Raw genomic sequence first — 27,162 nt, 5'->3', positions numbered from 1 at the left:
ATCGACGTGAGACTTTAGCGTGAGAAGAAGCAATGCAGATTAAAGGGAAGAGTGAGAATGAAAAGAATGAATGAGAGGTACAGTACACTGTTCCTGTAGCTCAATTGGTGAAGCTTTGCATTAGCTTGGCAAGGGTCAAGGGTTCGATTTTCAGAAAACACACTGTTACTGATAAACCTTGAATGCCCTTTGGATGAAAGCATCTGTCAAATGTGTAAATGTTATAAAAGGTATGTGAGAAAAGGAGGCTTTTATCATCCCCTTACTAAAGTATTTTGACCCTTATATAGCTCAATTCTGCGTCACTGGTCCATTCTTCATAAGAAGAAGTGATTGATGGACTTATTAACCAATGACTCATCTCTTACCATTTAGTTCTTAAAAGGGATTGTTTGTGTTGTTACAAACCTGTATAAATTTCTTTGTTCTGAGGAACACCAAGGAAGATATTTTGAGGATTTTTGTAACCAAATCGACCATGAGCTGAATACGAAAGAAGAATACTATGGAAGTGAATGAGGCTCAAGATCGGTTTGCTTGCAAACATTCTTCAAAATATCTTCATTTTTGTGTTCATCAGAACAAAGAAACTATACATTTATACAGGCTTGTAACAAAATGAGGGTGAGAAAATAAAATAATAATGTAGTCTTTTTGGGTGAACTATGCCTTTTAAAGGGCATATTATTTGATGCAAAAGCCGCTAAATGCCACCTCCATCGAAAATGCGATAATGCTATTAAACAAATGTTCTCAACACGTATTTTATGTTTAACTAGTATCTTCGCTTCGAATCCTTTTAATCCCACCTCAGGCCTTTCAGAATCCACATCGATTTTCTTTGTAAAGTCCTCTTAGTGCACAGAAGATGAATCGGATGACCGTGGATCACATTCAAACTTGTGTCCCTTGTGAGTACTTGGACCTGAATACAACGTGAATGTGGCAGTGATGTTGATCACAGCGCCCCCTAATGTGTGGTTCAGTTTATTAATTTTTACATTCTGAGTTTCATTATTTGCAATATTTCTAGTTGCATATTTAGGGATTTTGCAACTGTGTACTTTGTATTGTCCAAAAGAAGTGGAGGCTTTTTAGCCAAAAAAGTGAAAGACGATCAAATTTGGTAAATCCCAATGAAATTACTAAAGTGACATTTGTATAAATTACTGACCAATAACCTTTTAATTACCATTAGAGTAAAATGACTGAACCTAAACCATAAGGGCATGATAAAAAAATGCTAAATTAAGAGAACTTTTTTTCATTTGTAAGCACTACTTTATGCTGCAAACACCACTGTGTTTTATAATGGAACAAATTACCACTTCAAAGTGTGTGTGTGTGTGACTATAGTTTTTTTAATGGTATGACAAAATTGTAGCGCATAAATCATATATTCTGGTTTCCAGCATACGCCCTTACTTATGGGCACTCTGGTGAGGAGGAGAGATGAGAGTCTGCATTTGATTCAGTGCTATAGACTTCAGAGGAAGATGAGAGATCTGCAGGATTGTGCAAAACAGAGGAAGAATACAGATTAAGAGAAGAAACAGGCTGACAGATGGAAGACAAAGTAGATTCCTAAAGTTTTGGGGGCAGTTTAGAGTTTAAAGTGATCTTTTGGTACTGTATGACTTCATACTGTACACTTTATACTTTCTGTGCCACAGGATACAAGAAATAACGTTTTTTCAACATGCAACAAAGATAATCAAATTTAATTCAAATCATTTAAGTTAAATCGTTGTTTTTGTAGTCTAAACAGATAAAATCTTAGTATGAAATCCAATTTATTTTTGACAGCTAGCTATATGAGGAAGTTTTTTTGGTTTCATTGATCTTACAACGTTACCATAGCAACCAATCTCAGTACACCAGATGTCAGATTTGATCAAGCAGTCTTGTAGATTGGATTTGAAAACTCAGATCCAGAAATCGGATTTTTGTGCAGTGTGAACAAATCCATAGTGTTTAAGCAAAGCTATTTACAGTAATTTTGGACAATTTTTGACATCAGCTGAACAGTTTATGATTTTAAACAGACTACTTTGACCATGCGTGTGCGTTTATACGAGGTCAAGCATTTCTCTGGGGTTCCAGTAAAACAGTAGGAGCTGCATTTGTTTTAAGTGTAGACATTTTTAGACACGTACTAAATTGAACAAGAATGTGTGTGAGTGCAGGAATGTGAAGTGTATGTTTTGTGTCCATGTGAGGGGTCTGCTATATCTCCACTGTAACAAACTGAGTGGCTTACTTCATGTAGCCTTTGACTGAAGGCTGTTGTTATTTAAGCAGTTATACATATGGATTTTCTATGGTAGCATTCAATCTTTTATTATATTGAGGTAGATTTGAATACAGCAGACTGAGATCTACAGTGTGTTTGGATGCTAAGATTAAGCATTGAGCTCTGGTGATCATGCAGGTTATTTGGGTTCGAATCTTCACATGCAATCCTTTCATTCACCATATTTTCTCGCCATTTCTACTGTCTTACTGTAGACAAAACCAGATGCAAGGGCTTCTCGCAACATTATGAGCTGGTTTGATTTTCCTGTTTAGACCTGTGTACTACATGAAAGCTTCATCTAAGCTAGAAATATACCATGTCTGAATGTGCTGTAAATTATCACATTTTAAGAGCATAGATAATGGTACCTATTTATGCTCTCTGTGCCTTTTAAGGCAAGCTGATTATGTCATTACCGGCTGACCACCTTCCATTAATTCAGGCCAGAATTCCAGAAATGCAAAAAGTAAACCAAGCATAGAAACGTGCAAAACTATTTTTAAAAAATGGCTCTGTGAATGTACATTGATATTTCTTGAATGCTGGAAACTATTAGGTGGGATATTAAGGGCAGCGGTTGGAGAGATATTTCTGGAGGGACTTGTACTGCCAGACCTCCACCGACTGTTAATCAGCAGCTCTTAGAGAGAGAGACAGAAAAGCAGAATGAAGGATAAAATACATAAAAAAATCAAGATTTAATTTTTTTGTTCTTTGTGCTCACTTTACCTCAGAATCTAATTTCTTTCAATTTGGAGATGTGGGATTTGCAAGAATGGATTTTGAAGAAGTGAGTCTGATCGTCTGGTGCTTTAGACTCAAAACAGAGCCAAAAAAGGAATGAAAGCACAGCAGCACAAGCGCTCAAGTCCAAGAGCCTTTCACCAGCTGCCAAAATATTCCTGTAAAAGAGCTCTGCTGATGTAGACTCAAACGTAAGGCCGATTCAAAAAACAGCAGAAGATGGAGAGGAGAAAATAGATGGGGATGGTCATAGATGGTCATTTATTTGTTTAATGTGGTGCAAACCACTGCCCATGTCTCCAAAATAAAGTAATGTCAAGCTAGTGATTCCCAACCAGAGGAACGTCAGCAGCCTACCGAACTGCTTACAATTTTGGCTTTGTTTGAAAATCAAATTAAATCTACAGTATGAGAATATGAGAGCTTTAAAATAATCACAGTTAGTATGCAGTTTTTTGTATTAACACACATTTTCTAAGTTCTATATAGATTTGTATTGGTATACATATGCATGTTGCCTTTACAGGTAGACGTTTGCATCATGACCCGCAACTCTTTTTAGTTAATAGTAGTCATTTAAAAGGTACTGATGGGTGTGGTGGTACAAAAATGTTAGGACTGATTTATTTTTCTGTTTTTTCCTTTAACACATCATTTGATTTATTTATTTAATGTTCTAGGTTTTGTGTTACAGCTTGGCGAAGTTTTATACACACACCGAATATTCCTGTTTTTTTATGTCTCAGCGACTCTGACTTCTCAGCTCGCTCAAGCTAAAGTTGGTTAGAGGGGAGCTTTCACCTCGTCCATTTAAACAAAAAACGAAGAGGAGGGAAAACGCAGTGACTCATTAGTCAACATCTGGAAATAATTAGGTTAAACAGGGTTTTGAGATGTGACAGGACTACAACCCCCCCCCAATCCTCTCATAAAACACACAGAAATTACACCGATTGAATTTAGTTTCAGGAGATTCTTTAGCGAAAGAGAAACTGGCAGAAAAACACCAAGCTACAGTGGACTGCCTTTTATAGCTAGTCTACGCTATTCTGTGGAATTATACTGTGGGTGATTTTGGTTAAAAGCATCTGGACATGGTTATTGGGTTGTTCAAGCGGTTGTTGGGTAATTTGTCTAGCAGTTTCTAAAAACTAGCCGGACCGAGTGGAGGTTAATGTGCGAAGAAACTGATTACATTTTGACCTGGGATAACTTTTTTCCAGTTTATGGGAAACTGTAGACAGCAGATATCTGAAAATGACTTGTGGCCATGGGTTTTATGTATGTACTGTAATGCTCAGTCATACACCCACATTAACACGACACAGCACTAAGATCTCTTTCGGTTTTACTTTTTTAGTTTACACGCAGTTGTCATTATAATACAAACTTTACTCTCTTGAGTGGATTTAAGTTTCCTTCCCTGAAATTCGACATGAATAGATCATGCATACCCACACAAACAACTATCCCACCAGCTCCTTCATAGTTCACTAAATGCATGTGCAAGAGCGTCTGTGCAGATGACACCCTGCAACAGTCTATGGGCGAAAGGATTAAAGTGCTTCCAGAATACGTACACATTATGTATATGCTGCAGTCTGGAGCTCCTTTCCTCCTGTGTGACGGGCCATGCATTCTGTGATAGAGTAAGAACCGATCTTCTGCCGGCTTTTATGATCTCACTTGCTTTACTTTATGTGTGGCTTTCAAAATGGAAGAAATTTCCAAAATATCACCTAAAATTTTCAAAGAAATGTTCAAAATATCACATTTGTGTCACATTTGATTTAGCAGATTTAAGCCTCTGGTATAATCTGTTATTTTATGCATACTCGTGTGTACATGTGCAGTCGAACGCACAACTTTGCAAAGCATAGTTCATTTGACTCATACACTTGCACTGATGTTTGACGCAGGGTTTATAAAAATAAAAACGGTGGTGCAGGTATAGTACTCTTCTGATGACGAAAACTGCATCACGCGCACACGGACCCTCGCATATGCGCAAAAAAATTGACTATACTTTGACCTTTTATAGCCCTAGCCTGTTTGCTTTTTATTATAAATTACAGGTGGTTGGTGCTATATGAAGTGCACATCTAAAGTGAGTTGCTAGGTGATACACAGACCTGTATCAACTTTAGTTATATTTACTAAATATCTATTTAAAGGCATTGATTGCCTTCACTGTCATAAAGGGCCAAAAAGTTTCCTAGCTGTCAATGTGGCACTACCCTTTCAAAATGTACACCTTGGCACCAAGAGTTTACATTAGTTATAACTCAAAGGGAACATACTGGTACCAAAGAGTGCATATTAGTACCTCAAAGGTACAGGTTGGTACTAAATGTGTACATATCTGTACCTTAACGATACATACTGTGTTAGGATCTTTTTAAATGGTACAGCCCCAGTGACCATTTTTGTCTGACAGTGTTAAAAACGTTTAGTTTAACATAAATTATTACGACACAAATTTCCATAGAGATCCCCTTATTTTATGTGGAACATTTATGTAGGCTGTGTCCGAAAATTTAGGCAGCTGACTTGTTGCCTTGTGTCTCATGAAGCAATGACTTCGGAGGCATTAAGGCAGCTAAGAGAAACGCTTTCGGACACACTTCAAAGGCAGCGTGTTTAAAATATAAATAGATATAACTAATCACATATTTGAAAACTACAATACTAATTTCTCGCTAGAAATGCTATTAAAAAGCGAAAATATACATTTATTTACACTAAATTTGTGCTGCAGCCGATTTCTTGGCCGCCATTTAATTTTTTCGAACTGGACCAGTCTCGACCAATCACATTTCCTATGCGCCCACAAGCATAGAATTATGGGACAAGATCTCAAGAGTCAGGAAGTTAACCTAACATTGGATTCGGACATGCCTTGATGCCTTCCTGCCTTGGGATGCTTCCGCAGAAGACAGCAATTTAGAGTTTTCGGACGCTTCCGCTAGAAGCTGTAGATGTACTCCCCTATATAATCTTGCTATGCAACAAAAATAATGATCTGTGATGAATGCTGTGTGGTGATTTAGTGAGTAGGAGTTTGTGCCATACTGTAGCTGTTATAGGTCATAGATTTATGCTGCCTTCCCATGCTATGGGAAATATCATAAATGCCTAGTTGTTACCTAGTTGGACATTGGACATGAACAGCCTGTCAAGTGATATTTATGATGGGGAAACTGAGATAATTTTGATATTCGGGTTTTTGAGTTGGGCGGACCATAAACTTTAAACATTTTGGCGGGAAGATTGATTGCTGTAGTGATTTATATTTTTATTAGTTTTCTCCACAGCAGATACATGGCTTTGTTAAGTCATTAAACTCTTGTGTACACATAATAGATAATCATTTGATGCATATTGTATGTTTTATACAGAGGCATGGTCTGAAATGATGTGCAAGTGCCAATTTGTCAAATGTCTGAAACGCGTGCTAAAGTTTAAAAAGAGGTGGCTGCATTAGAGCGTATTTCAAAATTAAATTATTTTATTCACAAATCTGTTTCGAATTAACCTTTTAAAATGATTAATTTCAGGCAATAGTTGGCCAGGCTGATAATCAGTCAATCCCTAGTTAAGTGCTGTATTGACCAATCAGCATCCAGCTGATTTCGGTTTCATCAAGATTCATCCAAATCTGGTTTTTTTTTTCAATAATTGTGTTCAAAGTACTTAAATTTTCATAGCTAAATTTAACTTTAATTATTTCCTAACAGAAACGCCGCACAGCTGAAACAACTTCAAGATCAGATCCTTCTAGAGCAGCAGCAACAACTCGATCAGGAGGTTTCCCCTTCTCAGAAACCTTCGCAGGAAGTCCCGCCTCCATCTCCGCCTCTCCCACCCCCTCCCTCCTTTCAGGAGCTGGAGAGCAGCACCATGCAGACAAGCACCTTCAACTACGCCCGTCCCAAGCAGTTCATCGCTGCCCAGAGCCCCACAACAAGTGGTGTGCAGCTGGGATACAGCACCCAGTCTTCTACCTCTTCAGGCTCCAACCTGTCCTCTCCATTATCCCCCACGACGTCCCACAAGCCATTCAGCCGCATCACTCTTCCACCCTTCCAACAGCAGTCGCTACTGACTAAAGCGAGCAGCGTGGAGTCTCCAGGCTCTCCTTCCTTCCCTCCACCTCCTCCTCCATTTCTCAGCTCCAGCAATCTCTCCTCTCCTTCTGGTTTGCAGCAAGACTTCCCTCCACCGCCTCCACCACCTCCTCCACCTGTCACTTCCAGCCCCGCCCGCTCTGATAACTCTTCCCCCTTCACGCTCACTCCCACATCACCAGCGGGATTTCTGGTATCGGTTCTCCCATCTTCACCTCCTCCACCACCAGTTAATGCATTGGGGTTGCCCAAGGGTAATGGCACAATGTAAGTACCCACAATCCTCTGCTACACATTACTTGATTTAAAGGAATAGTTGACCTAAAAATGAAAATTGATCTTAGTGTTGTGCCAAACAAGTATTGTTTATTTTCACAGGCATAGATATGGTTGAACTGCTGTTTCTTTTATTCTATTTTTGAAAATAATTCCTGTTAATAATCACAAAAGCATATACTCCCATTAAGCCTTTATATCGGTGGTGCCCAACCCTGTTCCTGGAGATCTACTGTCCTGCAAAGTTCAGCTCCAATCCCAATCAAACACACCTGAACCTGGCAATCAAGCATTTCAGGGCTACCTAAAAATTAAGAGTCAGGTGTGTTGAAGCTGGTTTGGAACAGGAGTATAGATCTCCAGGAACAGGGTTGGGCATCTCTGCTATATATTATTATGAATTTGCATAGTACATAACCATGATTCCAGTTAAAGACTTGGAAATATGCATTGAATATAGAGTATAGCATGTGCTAATCTGGATCTTAGGTTCCTAGATAGACTTCACTAAAAATCTACCACCCAGAAAGCAATTTGGGCTAAAACCAGGCTAAATTTGGGCTGTCAGTGAAAATCTAATAGACGTCTACCATAGCCAAAGAATAGACGATACGTATAAGTTTAAAACAAATGAAAGCAAACACCTTGAACACCTGTTGCCTTTGCCTACATGTTGGAATATCATACTTCAAGTTATTTTGGCAAAAATGGCATGTAACCAAATTCAAGGCTATTTAGGGTAGAAGTGGGTTACTCATAGCCGGGCTAACTATAGACCCAATATAGACGTCATTTCAACGTCTTGGTTTTTGCTTGCTGGGCAACCATTCCCACCTCTGGTTAATACTTAACTTAATTAATATTCCATACATGCATGCATTCAAGTGCACATCTAAAGTGACATGAGCCTGACATGAGCTCTACACCACTAGGAAGAGCATACAGAAGGAAGTCTTGGGTGAATAAGTAATTTGTAGTTTTTCCCCTATTTTTGTGTTGCTCTGTGGAAGATGATATACAGCTGTGGAAAAATACATTTTAATTAATTCGAATTTTCCTTAAAATACATTTAAAAACGTTATGAGTATTTTGTTGTTGAGATATTAATTTTAACTTGTTTTCTCTGCAGTATTGAAGATCGGAAAACACTATCGTTTTTAGTTATTTTGACCATGTTTTCCACATTTAAAGAGCACCTATTGTCCGATTCACGTTTTTAAATTTCCTTTGGTGTGTAAGTGTGTATTAGTATAGACACTTAGAACGGACTCGCGTTCTCGTGGAGATTGGTCTTGCCAGGCGACCTTGGAAGAACGAACTCAGAAGGTCGCGAGAACACCGATCGCACTTGTGAGAATTGAGATATGTGCGATCTTCCTGTTGGTCACCTGACCTCCCCAGATTTCAGCTCGCAAGTCTGCACTCGATGCATCCTCGATATCAAGAACACATCCGGGTATTTTCATGCGTCCTCTGTACTTGTGTTCTTGAGAATTGGAATTGAACTTACTTGACTGTTAATGATGACGTAGAGCGAGAACACAAGGACGCAAGATCGCCTAAGAACGCATATTGAGAAACAGCCAGTGAAATCCGGAGCTACAAAATTGTGCAGTATGTGAAAAATGTGTTGTTTTTTAACCATAAACCATGCAAACACATTGTATTACACCAAATACACAAAATAACATTGTTTTTAGCAATGAAATAGGTGCTCTTTAAATAACAGTAAATAAATGCAAATAAAAACATAATTTTTATTAAGAATTTGGCAGAAAGTGTTGTCGGTAGTTGACAGAATAAAAAATTATAATTTTACTTAAAAAAAAAATAAACTAGTAAATCTAGGCAAATTGAAAGGGACCATTGAATTGGTCTCTTAAATATTTTTTCTGCCAATGTATTTGCATTCTTACATGGAATGTTTATGGAAAAACAGGGATCAATGTGCGCTGAGAAACATTGAGAGTCAGGCCAGTGTATATGAATGAGAAAAAACATTTTTAGAAAGCACATAAGGTATGAGATTTTTTTTATTTTACTTTAAAATGAAACTTTCAGAGAATGTCTAATATGCTCTCTTCTATACTTTGTCACCTTTCCTTACACACATACTCACCTGCAATCTTTTATTTTTAATTATTCATATATTTGTTTTAAATCTCCTGTGAGTGATGCTAATAAAATGTTATAAAGCAGTAGATATCTGTAGATCAAAGGGTTCCTTATGATTCGTGATCTTTTCAGAAAATGATCCTGCATGTGTGACTGCTCACGAAACATGAGTTTTTATAACCCACTTGTCCATCAGAGAGGGAGAGAGAGATAAAGAAAGCGAGAGGAAGAGAGCTTTCCTGATTCAAAACTGCTGCTGGATCATTCATCTTTATTATCTCTCACTAGTTCATCTCTTACAGTACATCCCCCACTCTCACTCTCTCGCTCAATCTCTCTCTTCCTGGCATTCCAGAGCCAGAGGGGGAAAGATAAGGGACCGCTGTGGAATTCTGAAGCGCACACACAGACACAAACAGATCATGAAAACGATTCTTGGATCCCAGTGGAAAATAATTTCACATTTGTCTTAAGAAATTTTTACTTTCACATAGCAGTTTATTATAAAAGTCGGAGTTGTGTTAACTAGTTGTTTTGTTGTATGTGGCTGTGGCTTGCATTCCTAACCAGCTTTTATGAAAAGATTTGATGGGCAGGTAATTATTAGGTGGCCATAGTTTACAATTTAGCCTTGTTAGCGATCAGATGTAATTTCAACACAAAGATCTGAAACAAATGTATAATTTACAAGTTGATCAAAGTATGCTTTTCTTTTATCAAACTGTTGACAGTTTCTTTTATGTTTTTCTAATTAACATTTTTATGCACTTTTAGTAAAGTTTAAACTGATACTGGCACACTAGAGACACTGGATTTCATTGCAGCGTCTGTCTTTCAACACCAGCTTTATCAAACACTGCTACTGAATCTATAGTTGGACGAATGCCGATGTGTTGTTTGTTACTTTTTTAACAAAGTATTTTCTCATGTATTGTATCTGTATTGTGAATATGTTTCAACAGAGCACTGCCACGTAAAACCACACCCCGGACGCATCGCATCATCTCTGATTCAGACATCCAGGGCTCCAAAGATGCAGTCATACAAGACCTGGAGAGAAAACTGCGTTTTAAAGAGGAGCGACTCAGCAATGGGCAACAGGTTTGTTATTGTATGCATGCGACTAAAATTGTATTTGGGTTACCAAGGACTTAAAGGTGCCGTAGAATGTAAAAGTGTATTTACCTAGGCATAGATGAATAATAAGTAGATGGTAATAACATATTGTGAGCCTCAAACACTATTGTTTCTTCATTTTTATGTAAACCTTCTGCATGCAAAAGACCACTGGAAAACAGGCCAATTCCAACATAAAACAGATTGTGATGTTACAGTTGCGATGTACACCCCCCAATTTTTTATTATTTACAATGTTGTTATGGTAATAAAAACAAAGTTTTGACTGCTGAGTTAGCGCTATATTCTAGTTGATGCTATATGATAACATTTTGACTGAGGTTCTACTAATGGCGTTATAGTTACGTTTGGCAGGTCCATACTGAAATAACACAAACTTACCACTTAGAAACGTCCATCCAATCTCCAAATATTTACAGATTCAAAATCTGTATCTTTGTCTGATACAGGCTCAAAAATAAGGTCTGTATACACACACAGCGCTACTAAAATGAGCTGCTCTGAGAAACAGCCAATCAGAGGTCAGCTTAACATTATTATTCATGACCTTTTCAAATAAGGTAATAATAGACCATTTTATTCTGGGGACAAATCCTATGGTTGTAAATAAACATGGATAAACGTCTCTAGATTTTTGCAATTAAAGTTTTGCAATTTTTGCATTCTTTGGCACCTTTAAAGTATATTTGTAGTAGATTTAATACAAATTAACATGCATTAATACTACCATGCTAGCCTTACTAGCAATACCACATCAAATATGATGTGTATTACAATCAATCCAATAATGCTGGCAATTGGGTTTGACTAGAAAATCTAATTTACCTGATATTTCACCTAAATATTTTAATTGTGTCCTTTCTATGCATCTTCCAAATTAACATACCATGATTAGTTACAACTGGGTGGATTTTGTTTCAAACAAGATTATATTTAACCCTGTCAATGAAATCCAGGCTAATGTCTCATGATAAAATCTTTATTATTAAAAAAAGTTTAATTTCGATAATTGTTTAAATTTCAATATTTGACATGGCCTTACTCTTTCAATATTAAAGATATCAAGGGTATATTTTTACAGAATGTTCTTTACATTATGTAGGATGATTTTATGTAGAAAACAGTATATCACAAAAATGACTTTAGCTGGGTTTTCATAAAGGTCACACATGTTTTCACTGTAACTATATACCACTTTAGGTTTGGATAATATATGGAGAAAAGTACCTTCATCAACAACTCTTCAAACTAAGATTCATCATTGTTTACCTACAAGCCATCAAAGAACCATCCACATATTCAACTAATAGCTCTCAATTTACTATTACCAGCGTCCAAATAAACTAAATGCTATCGCTTGTGTGTTCTTACACACTAACCCAGGCTCTGACAGATTAATCCTGCTTGCTTTCAGAGGTTAACCTATGAGGAGAAGATGGCTCGCAGGCTGCTGGGTGCTGACAATGCTGCCACAGTGTTTAACACGCAACAGGTGGAGGAGGAGCCAATTACACAGGTATATACATAAATACATGCCGATGAGCACATATCTACACAATATCCCCACTGTGTCACCATAAAAAAACCGTATTCTATTATTGCACAATTTATGCACAAAGTGTACACTGAAAGTGCACTGCTCGTACTGCGCGGCGGTTGGAAATAATTTAGACAATTGTGATTTGCTTGCATGCTTGTCAATCATATTATAATAAAGCTAACAGCTCTGAGCTCTTGCATGTGCTTGCACATATACGTTTGGCAGGTAGGGAAATGATGTAATTTTGACAATAAGCAAGGTGTGTGAAAAAGTTAGCAGGAGTAAGCCGTGCAGACACATTGCAAGTAAAGTGTGTGACTGTACACATTTGTGCAATAATTATGTTATCTGAGCTAAGGATGTGACATCAGAGCTTGGTCTTATGGGAAAGTGTTTTATGAGGTTGCTAATTCGCATAAATTCGTATAAGGGGTGAATCATCCAACAACTATTATTGGGAAAAAAAGCAATAATGAAACTCCATCCCCCTCAACATCGAAAGTGGGAAGCAGATAGGACTTAAATATGAATGAGGTTGTACAAATTAGCCACCTCTTAAAATAGTTACAAAGTGTCGTGAGATTGTGTTGGACATCATCAACCCCCATCCCGCCTGTTTCTGATCTCTTTACAGGAAGGGAACTCGGCTGACTCAGATTCTGTCCCTCAAAAGGTTGTTCATCCTGTCTGTCTTCAGCACTGTTTTAGTCATCTAAATCTGTCTCACCACTGTTTTGCTTGGTTCACCCTTAAAGACAGACCCCCCGTCTTTTGTTTTATCATCTCTCAGCTCTCTGTGTGTGGTCAGCCCCATGTTTTGGCCAGTCTCTACTGTATGTGACTGAATACAGCATGTGGAGTATGTTTACAGTACATTCGTCTTTTGGCTAAGCACGGTTATCAAGTCCTTAATGATAGAAGTCACAATATTGATGTCTTTAGAAATTACAGAAACTATAGTATTACTAAATAATGTAGGAGGAGTTTTTAATGGATAACATGGCTAACTGTTCTTTATCATAAAATAAACTCTGACATTGATCTGGACTTAATTGTTTTGTTATAGTTCAGAATAATTCAACTAAGTTAAATAATAAAAAAATCTGTATCATGTATCTACTTAGTGTTCACTGAATAAGGGGTTGACCGGGCATTAAAGAGAGAGTTTGTGTCTGCTTCACACATTTCCCACCCTTGTGAGAAGATACTAAAATGCAGTGGAATGCAAAATGGAAATTGGAAATGCTGTTAATGTTTTGTCAGATGTAAAGTGTGCTTAGCTCTCAACACTCGTCTTTGTGCAAATAGTGGTTGTCCATGTGTTTACATTGGTAGTGTGCATGTGTGTGTGTGTGTTTTTGGGAGGACATGGATTTACGTGCAAGAGAGCTAAATGGAGGCGGTGCGTTGTTGTCTGCATGTGTAGTTATGGTGCTGTGTGTTTTACTTGCTGCAGCTGCGTCTTAAACCTGTGATTATTGTTGTGATGTCATGAGGGCACACCATTCTCCAGATGTTTCTTCTGTCTGCACAGAGTCAAATTCAATGGAGAGAAAAGATTACGAACGCTAAAAGGAGAGATAGGAAAATGGAAAACTAAAAAACAACATAATATGATGAAATACTGATAAGATAAGTAATACTAAGATTATGTAGATACAATTGAGTTAGTGGACTTGAGTTAGCACATTTACAAACAGTGGTGTAGTGCAGGGTATACAGAGTAACCCATTACTAAATCCTTCACAATGATGATAATAAGTCAAGCAGCTGAAGTCAATACTGGCCCATTTTGGAGTGAGCTGAATAGGCAAGGCTGTTATTACATGTCATCATTTATAACACAGGGCCTTCAAGTTGGGCCACTTAAAAAAAAGCTAAAGTTTGTGGGATTGACCCTAAAAAGAAACTGTAATGGCGCTTTTTCATTGCATATAGTACCCCACGGTTTGGGTCGGGTCAGCTTACTTTTGTGAGCTTTTCCACAGGGTGCAGTACATAGTACCCGATACTTTTTTTTTTAGTACCACCTCAATCAGGGTTCCAAGCATCCCGAGCTGATACCAAAACGTGACGTGAAAACACTGTTAATCACTGATTGGTCTAAGAGAATCGTCACTACCAGCGCCAACGCTATAATGTGAAAGATTAGCTTTACCTTCATGCTAGCTTGCGCTGTCTCGAGCAAACATGTTGTCATCTGTGCTTTGCTGTAAGTTCCCAAACTCCCTTTTAGCGATGAAAAACATCCACATGTTGAGAGAATCAGGAACATCATAAAAATTCTTTTTCAAGACTTTCAGTTTGTGGTGGCACATTAGTGACGCGCACGTCCACATATATGCTTGAATGCCACTTAAATGAGGCTCAGCGGAGCGTGTCGACTGACGCCACCGGTGTTTGTACAGAAACTGTCATGTGACACAGAGGTAGTGATAAACGCGATGTGCAAACATCTATTTGTGGTGGTCAATTTTAATTTTGTGGTGGACTGAGAAATAAATAAATATATGGGAATGTACAACAACGCTCTCACTTGTATGATGTCACAGCAGTAGGCAGCGCAAATATAACGACACGCCTATAATCTCTCTCACTCTGAAGTGATACTAAACTCGATGGAAAAGCTAACCAAGCCAAAGTGTGGTGAGCTGACCCGACCCAAACCAAACCACGAGGTACTATGTGATGGAAGGGGACATAAAAGTCACTTTGGATAGCATAATCTGCCAAATGCATAAACAAAAGCGTAAATCAGAATATGGGATTCATTTTTAAACCAAATGCATCAACAAATATAAAGACATAAACTGTTTTTAAGCTAGATTTTTAAACCCTCATCCTGGCTGCCATAGCTTAGTCAAATAGGTAAACCTGACCAAAATCTTAGTGACAGTGCTTAAAGAAACTAACATCCACTTCCTGTGTGTGTGTCAGGAGTATAAAGTGTCCAGCTTTGAGCAGCGGTTGATCAGCGAGATCGAGTTTCGTCTGGAGCGCTCGCCTGTTGAAGAGTCTGACGATGATGTTGAGCATGACGAAGACGCCCCGGGAGAGACGGTCGCACCTTTCTTCGACCAGAAGCTTAAGCATTACAAGGTGTTCGAAGGCATGCCTGTGACCTTCAGCTGCAAGGTCATTGGAGACCCAAAGCCAAAGGTGAGGGGTCATCGCACTTGCAATCAGACTCTCACTTATTTTAATTACTAAAACCGCATTTAGTGGCTAATTACTCTCAACATACACCATTTTAATCCCTGTATAGTAATGTATAGCATGCTAAAAAAGAGTCATCTGATGTAAAGTAAGTTTGACTATATTATAAAATCATATTATGATTAAGAAAACTGGAAGGAATGATTACAATTTCCAAAGTTGCTCCGGACATTTCGAACATTCCATGCCTCATATCCTGTTTTAGAGATGCACTAGTGGTGCGTGAAATGGCGAGTCATGTTTACTTTACCATTAATGGCCATTTGAAAAGAGGCATGTATGTTATAATATGAGATTAAAGGAGAGCAGACTGATATGATAAGATTCCTGCTATATTTAATCTTGCATTTTTACTGCAATGACTGTGCGATGACAGAAGTCTTTATATTAACAAGAACAATGAGGAAGACAAAAAGAAAGAAGCAAAGGTTCAGGCTTTTGACAAACAGTTTTTGGAAAAACATGTTGTGCAATTGTGCATGTCTGTGTGTTTACAGGTGTACTGGTTTAAGGATGGAAAGCAGATATCGAAGCGCAGCGAGCATTACCGTATCAGTCGGGAGCCCGATGGCACGTGCCTCCTGCACACGGCTGCTGCCTCGCTGGATGATGATGGAAATTACACTATAATGGCCGGCAACCCAGCGGTGAGACACACAAACGCATATGCGCGGTTTCACAGACAAAGCTCAAGTCTAGTCCACAACCAAAATAAATTTTTGAGATGTCATAACAGAAAATAACTTGCCTGACATACCATAAATTATGTCAGTGTCATAGTTTTGTCTCAAAATGCAAACGTTCTCAAGGAATATTTTTTCTGAGGTATTTTATAATAGTGATTTAAATATCTTAATTTAACTAAGACATAGTGCTGACTTGCCTTGTATGTGAAACCAGGCCATTTTGTACCAAAGATTTTAAATATACTAAAGTTGAGCATTGCTATTATTGCAAACAGGAGATAATGCAACGCTCAATATGGCAACAAAAGTCCCGCTTCCAGTTAAAAGAACCAATTATTAATTGATAAAAACAGATAATACTTTAGAGGAGGGGCTCTATACAGTTGCACATGGCGCTTGCCAACCTGTGACCATGTGCAGTAGCTGAAACGACTTTGCATAAAAGGGTTTTATTGCGATTTTAAGCTACACGCTTTAAGCTTGAGAAACAAGCAGTTTACGTCAGGTTTAATTGTTGGTCCTATTCAAGTTGATAATACTTGTTGTCATGTATGACTGAAATAACTACCCAGAGGTGTTGCAAACATGGGCGCCTTGTGACGTGACTTTCCTAAAGGGACTTTGACTGTACACACAAAATGGGGCCAAGCCAAGTTTTTTTTAAGGGCTCCAAAAGGGAGCCATAGAGACCCCCTCATGTTAAAATGCAGAAATAGCTAAGTTTACAGCCTGGTACATTTTTTTGTCTATATAGCTAATTCTGCTCTTTATGAAAACTGTGAGGGGGTGAATTTTTTGTAACGCATCAAAAATTAAATGATATTAACCCTTAAAGTTCTGCATAATTATGGGCATGACCACTTGAGTGACAGGTGAACTGCCGCTGCTGCCACCACAGTTGAAGGATTAGTCAATTTTCTTTAAAAATTTCAGATAATTTACTCACCACCATGTCATTCAAATTGTTGATGTCTTTCTTTGTTCAGTTGAAAAGAAATTATGTTTTTTGAGGAAAACATTCCAGGATTTTTCTCATTTTAATGGAGTTTAATGGACCCCAACAACTAATAGTTTTAATGCAGTTTAAAATTGCAGTTTCAAAGGACTCTAAACGATCCCAAGAAGGCATATGGGTCTTACCTAGCGAAACTAGATTGTCCTTTTTGGCAAGAAAAATAAAAAATATGCACTTCTAAACCACAACTTCTCGTCTTCCTCCAGCTGTGTGACAACCCAGCGCGACCTCACGTAATTGCATAATGACATCGAAAGGTCACGTGTTACATATATGAAACTCACATTGTGGACCATTTTAAACAATAAACTGACACAAGGAGATTAATTGGTATCATTCGCTTACAACTACGTCGGAACGGTCCTCTATCTCCACACTTGTAAACACTGGGGCGTAGTTTTGCATACGTCATCCGTGACCTCTTGACATGATGACGCATTACGTGTGGTCGCGCCGGCGCGTCACAGGACCGGAGGAAAACAACAAGTTGTGGTTTAAAAGTCCATATTTTTTATTTTTCTTGCCAAAAATGACAATTGTTTTGCTAGAAAAGACCCCCATGCCTCGTTTGAGATTGTTTAGAGACCTTTGAAATTGCAATTTTAAACTGCATTAAAAGTGTTGGGGTCCATTAAAGTCCAATAAAATGAGAAAAATCTTGGAATGTTTTCCTCAAAAAACATTATTTCTTCTCGACTGAACAAAGAAAGACATCAACATTTTGGATGACATGGTGTTGAGTAAATTATCTGTGTTTTTCTAAAGAAAATTGACTAATCCTTTAATCTAGGCGGGCGTGGTTTCAGCAACCAGGCCTCTTAGCTCCACCCACATTCCGCCTCTTTGCCCATTTTCAGTTATCTGCGAGTGATGCACGATGAAGCTCTGTCAAGATGGTGATGGCATACTCCGCCAACTTTGGGCTTCAAAAATGCTCATGGACAATACGTCCATATTACCTACCGTTTATGGTTCAAGCACAAAGACTGAAGCTCTCTTAATAGAATATTAAGAATATTTATCATCGATAGAACATACATTTATTTTTAATAGTGAAGGAATCTGTCTTAAATTTTTTTGAACGGTTTTGCTTGCACCCTTCCACACACCCAAATGCCCTCAAATGACTTTGTATATCCAATGTTGTATGATTCAAACAGATAAACATCAGCAGTCCGGGGGAGCAGTGAGAAAACTTTTTACAGACTTCAGGGCAACGGGTTTATTCATACAAACAGATACTGAAATGTTCCAGATCTATTCAATGAATCAAAGAGTCAGACTGACCAATCAATCACAGTGTCACAATGACAAACAAAACTGATGCACAGTCACGCAAGTTCATGTGGTCACAGGCCCCTCATTTTTCTCTTTCCCATCTATTTAAGTTTAAAAGTGCCACATTGGCATGACAAATACTTGTTCTGTCATATTGGCAAGGTAAGGCTGTAAACAAATAGAAAGGTCAAAGCAAAAAATGGCAAACCCGCATTGCTAAATTAACAAAAGGAGCACACTTTTCATTCATCTAATAACTGTGGCTTTCACTCTCAGGGAAGAGTGAGCTGTACCGGCAGGATGATGGTCCAGGCTGTAAACCAAAGAGGGAGAAGTCAGCGCTCAACACCTGGACACATCCGCAGGTAAGCGTTATTCTGCTCTCAACAGGATCAGGTTTAACCATAATGACTGTGATTTAGAGGAAAACACTATAATCTGTTCTCAGAACTGTTGGATTTAATATTGATCATTGTCAAGCACCAATGACTTGAGTTGGTTTATGGGATTAGCACAAAACGAAGGCGTGTCGCATGTAAAAGACACCTGTATGTTTTGAACACTGATGTAAGGACCGGTAACAAAGACAAGGGTTTTGTGTGTGTGTTTGGGAATGGTTTTCAACGGGTGGGGTTTCCTCCTGATTAGATGTTATATTATATGTGCCCTTTGTGTATTTATTTGTTTGACCGAGGCAGTTGTGTCAAAAGGTATCACACAATGTGCATGCCTATAACTCATTATGACAGAGAAAAGTAATATGATCCTGAAATCAGATTGATTACATTTTCAAATCTTTTTAGGATACTACATTGTGAATGTGTAGCAGCTACGTTTGTCTCTGAATACATTTGTATTATAAATCTCTGCCGGCGCAAATAACACACCCTTCTGTGAACTAAAGGATTTATAATAAAAGTTTTAAGTCTGTTGAAATAGTTTAGACATATTAACATCCATCTAAAAATCACATCTTTACATAAACGTGTAACCGGATTTGAATTTTTTTGTGTGTCATTTATTTTACAGTATTGTGGTAATACTATGTGTAAACCTTGTTTTAATTTTTTCTCAGACCCCGCTCAAGGTCTAGAGATAGTGGTGATGAGAACGAGAACATTCAAGAACGTCACTTTCGCCCCCACTTCCTGCAGGCCCCCGGTGACCTCATCGTGCAGGAGGGCAAACTCTGTCGCATGGACTGCAAGGTGATCAGCAACGTCACACACTGTTATGATGAACCGATCGACCTCAAAGCTTCTCACACTCTGAAACCCGGCAGATATTTTATCAATGTGACCTAAACAACGTGATAAATACCAAGACAGAAAACAATTTAAGCTAGACTTCAAAAGCTGAAAGGAAACTCAAAGGAATCTTCTGCATACCAGTTGAGCTCTGTTGACTAATTCTTTGGCTTTGCTCTTCTTAAATACCGGAGACAAAAATATGTGTTGACGGTTATGCTTTTATAATGTAAGTCTATGAGGCACGCATACAGGGTACCTGATCCATAAACAAACAAAAAAATGCATTGAACACAATTTGTTTTGGCCTTTTTTGGCAGTTGTGTAGTGGAAAAACAGATTAGTACAAACCAAATTTTTAAATAATCTGTAACGCTTTACAATAAGGTTGTATTTGTTAACAATAATTTAATGCATTAGCTAACATGAACTAACAATGTTCAATACTTGAATCATCTTAGTTAATGTTAATTTCGACATTTACTAGTACATTTATAAAATCAAGTGTTTTAAACTAATGCACAATGAATAACTGTATTTACAGTAGCTAACATTAATAAGAATTAATACATTTTTAAAAACTGTATTGTTTATTTTAGTTAATGCATTTACTAATGTAAACTAATACAAACTTATTGTAAAGTGTTATCAAATAATCTTTAAAAACTTGTAAAGAAAATCACTTTATAGATAAACAAATGATAACGCTCACTTCTGTATTGCAGATTCGCATTAAATAATGTATGACAAGTACATTAAGACATAAACAATAATATAAATAAAGTTAAAGCAACATGTTTCATCACTTTTGAGATGATAAATGACCTTCAATGAAAAGCTTACATATTATTCGGTTTTCTTTCTCTAAGGTTTATTTACATTGGCTCACCACTGTGACCTCTCTGTTTATAAATGTGTTTTTTGTCTATCCTACATTTCTTTTATTTTTGTTTACCTTTTATATTCTACCTATAGTCTTTAAGCAATTTCATTGTTTTCAGCTTTGAATTATTCTGCATTCATTTCTGCCTTTTATTTGGTTTATTTATTTCTCTGCCATTCATATCTGGCTGTGAAACATATTTTACAGTCACAATAAAGACTCCTAAAAAAGAGATAAAAAGGGATTTACTTACTATCCATAATGCGCACATTTGCTGAGCACTTATGTCAGCTATATTTATAGAGCTCATTTAGTTCTACTAGCTTTGAGGCTTTTAAACTTTCCAAGCCAAAAACGTCCCTAGTGGTTGGAAGTTCAAAAGGGTTTAAAATCGAAGCTTGTGTTCAAAGCGATCTTTCCATTTTTAGTTATCTGCTTTTTCACTTACATACATGTTAGGGATGTGTTGGCCTTCGTTTAATAAGTCACAAATGCGCTCAACTGGCTGTAGCGATTCATATAATGGGCGTAATAATAATAAATGGATATAACAGGGAATATTTGCACCCAGGGGAATAACACTCGAACAGAGACCGTGCAGAAGGGAACATTCTCAGCAACATTAAAACAAATGCGAAAAGATAAACAAGCATTGTAAACAGCTCAGTCCACCCATCTCGGCCCCATGCGTAAACAAACGTACACGCAAACAAGCGTCAGCACACAGACGCATTCACTGGTGGTCTGTTATTGGCACACCTCGGGGTGGGGCAGGTGTTGTGTTTCTCAGGAATGTGATGGTTGGTGAAAACAGAGCCCAGGCATTGTGTGCAGATCCATTTCTCATGAGAACCACATGGTAGCACACAGCTACCACATAGACCAATGCGCACACTAGAATTAGACTGGGATAAAATACTTCATGCATATCACCCAAATACATTATTTAATGTAGAGAAAACATTGAATTGACATGTCACGTTCATTGTCCTTAAGGTAAGCGGATTGCCGACACCTGACCTTATCTGGCAGCTGAATGGCCAGACCATCCGTCCAGACTCATCCCATAAGATGCTGGTGCGCGAGAACGGAGTTCACTCATTGGTCATCGAGCCCGTCACTAGCAGAGATGCAGGCGTGTACACGTGCATTGCCAGCAATAGGGCTGGACAGAACTCTTTCAATCTAGAGCTTATTGTTGCAGGTATACAAGCACTTACATACTCTAAACATCATCTTCTGGATAAGAAGTTAAAATAGTAATTTTAATAGTATATATATTTATGGTTTGATATACACTTTTATCCAAAGCAACTTGCAGAGATTTTCTCAGTATGTGTGGTATCTAGGGATTGAACTCAGTATTTAAACTGATAATGCTGTGCTTACAGGAATACCTTATGTATGTTTTTATATATTTTATCTATCGTTTTAGCCAAAGAAATGCATAAAACCCCAAGTTTCATTGAGAAACTCCAAAACACGAGTGTGGCTGAGGGTCATCCCGTCCGTCTGGAGTGTCGTGTGTCTGGAGTCCCATTCCCACAGATATTCTGGAAGAGAGAGAATGAGTCCCTCACTCACAACACGGATAGGATAAGGTATGAAATCTCAGCCAATCACAGCCCTCCTACCGACATTCCACCAATCAAACTGCAGATTTACACTATGTCCTTGACAAGTGACAGCGGAATTCTGTGTTAGAAATGGCTGATAGCTCCACAGATTCCGAGATTTCATTCAATTAAAGTTCTGCGCATTTTGAATATTAATTATTAAATATGGACAAGGAGAGACTGGTTAGATATTTAAAGCAGAAATATATAAACAAATCCCTCAAGTTTCACTAGAAAAGCCATAAAAAGTGGATGGATTCATCTGTGCATGTGTGTGCGCTCTTCAACTGCAGTGTGAGAGGGTGCACAGGGAAAACTCTTTGTCATTGGCTTTGTTTTGTGATCGTCGCATAACGGCCCTTTTTCGTATTTAGTATGGACTCAAATTGCTTATCACTAGAATCATATTGCATGTTACATTTGACATTTAGCAGACACTTTTATCCAAAACGACATCAGAAAAACAATAAAGTGGTTCATCTTAGGAATGCAATAACAGGCCTATGAGAAGTACAAAACAAGGTTTTAAAAAATTGAGAGATAATACCTCTTGGAAGAGGGAAACGAATAAATAAAAGAAGTCCTGTTAACTACTACTGGCAAAGATAAGTCTTTAACTGTTAGCTTTTTGTAAATGGATGAAATTTATCCACAGATCAGTTTAATTTTCATAATAAGGAGAAAGTTATTCACCTTTTAAATGTTTTTGATCTTCGTCTTTTATTGGACACACTTTCCATTCCCTCATCTTGTGTGCATTACGCGCCTATATATGGCCGCTAAAGCAAAGCTGATTTTGAGCCGCTACTGTGTGTATAAACAAAGAGTGATGACTGGCCTAATAAAAGAAACATATGCAGTAACCCTACCACAGGCGGTACCATCAATACCACCTCAGAGAGATGTAAAATCTGCAATAACTCCATTTGTGAACATGCTTTATTCATGTGGATTTGAGTTAAAGTGGGTTTATGAAGAATTAATATACAATCTCGGGTTGTTTGTCATGAACCTGATCTTGTAAAATGGCATAAGTTGCTATGTTTTTCATTGTAATAAGTGTGCGTTCTGTTTCCCAGCATGCACCAGGATAACTTCGGTTACCTCTGTATGATCATCCAGCCGGCGCTGAAGGAAGATGCAGGCTGGTATACAGTTTCAGCTAAGAATGAAGCCGGCATCATCTCCAGTACAGCACGTCTCGACGTACATGGTCAGTAAAAGTAAACCTTGCTTCTAACAATTATATATCTTGGTTAACGGGAAGTTATCTGATCAAGGTGTCAGACGCTTGCATGATTTGCTTCAGGCATTGAGTAAATGTGTATTTTATTCGTCCAATAAAAGCATACTCCCTTCCACCTCCCAGTTGTGTTTCCATAGCAGTGTGTTCGCCATCAACAACATGGTTAATAATACGGATGTATTACCTAAGGTTAACCGACACTGGAAACATATGAAAGTGTTTTTAATTACAGAATGGGTGTAGTTTTATACTGAATGTTTTAATCAGTCATACCATGACTAAAGTTAAGTGGAATAAAATTGAATGTGGGTTTTTTTGGCAAATAGTCGATTGATTCCTCTACATTAATAATAATGTTAATCGTTGCCTTGATACAAAATAGACGATACAGTACAAATGTGCATGATAGAGTTGCATCATGTCATGTAAAGCAGTAACTGAAACATACACAAAAGTGATGTCCAATTTTGAACAATTGACATTTTTGCTCTTTATTCAAATATTTATTAAAGATGCATTAAAAAAAAGAAGCTTGGCAAAAAAGTGCAAAGACACATGTGCAAGTTCATAAAGACATAGCCTAGGACAATAACTACAAACTATTACCATAAAAATATAAAACAGATAAAACCGTAGTTAGTATATGCGTTATAACCTTTGCACATTTTTTTTCTCTGCATTTTTTATTTATATATTTAAATAAAACCCAGAATACATCGGAGCTGATGTGGCAGCTTTTGCACTTTTAGCGACCAGAGTTCAATTCCAGGCTTGTGGTCATCAGTGTTGGGCAAAGTTACTTTTTAAAAGTAATGCATTACAATATTAAGTTACTCCCCAAAAAAGTAACTTATTGCATTACTTAGTTACTTTTCATGGAAAGTAATGCTTACGTTACTTTTAAGTTACTTTTGCGTTACTTTTTCTTACTTGGCTGAGGCTTGATCTTTTTCAGGCCTTGCAGGTGTTTTTTATGATCGCAAAAATGTCAAGCTCTGGCCTGCCATCTCCGTTTCTGACTTAAACTATTACTATCTACGTTAATATGTTCAGTTTAACTCGGTACATTATTTTATTTTTAAATTGAATTAATTAAACTGAAAAGTAATTTGTATTACTTAAAAAAAAGTAACTCAAATACTAATGTGTTCATTTATTAAGTAATGCGTTACTTAAAAGTAAAGTAATATTATTATGTTACTTGTAATACGTTACCCCCAACACTGGTGGTCATTTGCCAATCCCATACCCCTCTCTCCTTCCTGTACTTTCCTGTCCTCTCCTCATTCGCTGTTAAATAAAGGAAAAATGGCCAAAAAATATAACTTTAAAAAATAGAATACACTGTGTTTTGCCTTTTTGCCAAATGATTTTGTCCAATATCTTATACATTTAGTGTTTTGTCTAGCGTTTATTGTTAAATCTATATTTATACCACAGGGCTATTGAATGCTTTATTCTAATTGGTTGAGAAATATTCCACAGGTATGCATTATTTTTTGATAAATGCACACCTAACCTTGGTTGCGCACGTACACACCCACTTTGGGTGTGCACTATTTTCGAATAATAAATGGCCCGTTGTCAATTATTCCTTACGTAAATATTGGACAAATCCCCCTGGACATCACTTTTGGACACTGTTCATAACATCTTCCACGCAAAGTAATTTATCTAGACATAAATATTACAGCATGTGTTTTATTTTTTTACTAAAAAGCATGTTTCATTTTCTCAGCCCAGTGGCAGCAGACTCACACCCCAAAACCCAAGAAGGTACGTCCATCAACAAGCCGCTATGCCGCTCTCACAGAACGGGGTCTGGACGTGAAAGCGGCCTTCTTCCCCGATTCCAGTCCTCTTCTTCCTGGCACCCTAGTGGAGAGTGATGACCTGTAAATACTAAGAGGATCTGACCTTCGAACCCTGATCCCCAATTTCATCACCAACATCCAGTTTACTCGATAATCCCCACCCATTTCCCAACATGAACCCTTGCTGTTCTCTTAACGTGGGTTGGATTGGAGGAGAAAAGCGATTGGATGACTTTTATAGCCATTCATTTATTCAGTCTGAGTGATGGGGAGGGAGCCGATCAGCATCTCCTCAGCGATTTTGCTTTGTGATATTTAACATCTGTCCTGAGCCATACCTGAGGAAAAGAGAAGAAATAGTCCATTCACTATACTCGAATTGTGTTATTGGTTCGTGGCGCACTTAACATTAACATACTGTACCTGCTATCAGACCCAAAAACAAGCACATACACAAGCACATGCTTTGAGGAAGGAGGTAGTAAACTGATGATCACCTTGTTTAATCATCTCTTAAGTGCCTAATAAATTTTATTGACATTAAAATACATCTATTCAAATTAATACTGCATGTTACTACAGTGCCAACATGTAACACTTTTTTAATGTATTTAGTTAATATGCTTTAGATTAGATCTATTTATGAAAAGCTGGAGGAAGTGGTTTCTTTCCAGCACAGGAAGTTGTACTTTTTGGGGATTCTCTAAAAAGCGAGGGGTGGGGGTTTTTAAGGGGTTAAACTGAATATAAGAGCACACCTTAAGCTGCATGGACCCGATTGTCGTCTTTGAAACGATGAAAGAAATCCTTAATTATAGTTATCAGCTTTATTTGTCATCCGCCGTGTTGACGGATGCACACTGCCGTAGATATCTGCTGTGTCTGGATCTCAGCACAAGTCCAGAGATGTTGCACAAGGCCGGGCCTTAATGATATTTTCCCACCCCTTCTTTTGTTAGTTTTTTTAGGAGCGATTAAGAGGAAGCTGATATGTCATTAACGTAAGTTGCAAAATTGCAGAGTTGTAGCAGAATGACAGGTTGGGACAAATGCAGATGTTTGTTGTGTTTCCATGGAAATGGGAGCGATGGGAAATGAATATGATGGAAGGATGCAGAGCATGCATGTTTGTGGGCTGTACAGTGGAGGAGGGAACGGTTGTGAATTAACACAAGAAGTTTATACATGTATTTTAATGGTGACGGTGCATGAAATGAACAGATGGTATTTGCGAGAGGCTTTAGTTTTCAGGTTTGGAATTACAGAGGCGAACACACTATGTGATTCTTAATAGCAATGTTTTTTTAGGAAAAATGAAACTGAATATTCTGTCTTATTCACACACATACTGTTGTGCAATCAAATGTTCAAATGACTTCCATCATCTCACAGACAGACACTTGCAACATATATAAATATCATAAAATATATACAAATAAGACTTTGATTACATGTTTAATTTCTTACACGGATGTTTTGTCCCTGAAATAGACAAAACAGATATTAGGGGGCTCTTATTCTGCAATATTTCTGTTTTCCAAGCCAACCTGTGCCTGTATACAGACGTTTTCTTTATTCTGTATTTGGTTTATGAATAGTAACATAAATAAAAGTCTCTGAAAGTATTAAATCTGGGTCGAGTCAAATTGTTCTTGGCAAAAACATTTCCCAATAAAGTTAAACAAGCTTTTTAGTGGTTTGTATTTTCATGATGCCAAAATGCCAGAATTTATCCTTTGGTCTTTCAATTAGTCTGCCCTAGTTATGTTTCTGCAAACATAAATCGTATAATGGTGACATTTTCATTAATCTAGGTTGGTTTTAGGAGTTTGGCAAGATGAGAGACAGCGGCATTGCAGATTTGGAATTAGAAATAACTCTGACATCACAAAGTATCCATCATATCCTCCACGCATTGACCTGTGA

General features: G+C 37.7%; 1 protein-coding gene across 8 annotated transcripts in view; it reads left to right on the top strand.

Moving 5' to 3' along the window:
* The window catches only part of palld (palladin, cytoskeletal associated protein), a 97,767-nt gene extending 70,840 nt beyond the window's left edge, over window positions 1–26,927 (top strand). For 5 of the 8 annotated variants that reach the window (XM_065257100.2, XM_065257101.2, XM_065257099.2 and 2 more), the window contains 12 exons: window positions 6,778–7,434; window positions 10,521–10,659; window positions 12,110–12,211; window positions 12,870–12,908; window positions 15,173–15,394; window positions 15,949–16,098; window positions 18,707–18,795; window positions 19,506–19,638; window positions 21,557–21,764; window positions 21,996–22,161; window positions 23,256–23,389; window positions 25,161–26,927. In XM_065257100.2, the coding sequence (XP_065113172.1) occupies window positions 6,778–7,434; window positions 10,521–10,659; window positions 12,110–12,211; window positions 12,870–12,908; window positions 15,173–15,394; window positions 15,949–16,098; window positions 18,707–18,795; window positions 19,506–19,638; window positions 21,557–21,764; window positions 21,996–22,161; window positions 23,256–23,389; window positions 25,161–25,321 (2,200 nt within the window). In that variant the 3' untranslated portion in view covers window positions 25,322–26,927. The remainder of the gene's footprint in view (window positions 1–6,777; window positions 7,435–10,520; window positions 10,660–12,109; window positions 12,212–12,869; window positions 12,909–15,172; window positions 15,395–15,948; window positions 16,099–18,706; window positions 18,796–19,505; window positions 19,639–21,556; window positions 21,765–21,995; window positions 22,162–23,255; window positions 23,390–25,160) is intronic. The other 3 variants (XM_065257103.2, XM_065257102.2, XM_065257104.2) reach the window with 3 other exon arrangements.
* Window positions 26,928–27,162: the final 235 nt, after the last annotated feature.

Source organism: Paramisgurnus dabryanus, chromosome 12 (assembly GCF_030506205.2).
Source record: "Paramisgurnus dabryanus chromosome 12, PD_genome_1.1, whole genome shotgun sequence".
Classification (NCBI taxonomy): domain Eukaryota; kingdom Metazoa; phylum Chordata; class Actinopteri; order Cypriniformes; family Cobitidae; genus Paramisgurnus; species Paramisgurnus dabryanus.
The sequence above is the reverse complement of the archived record's forward strand: the minus strand, read 5'-3'. Positions and strand labels throughout refer to the sequence as shown.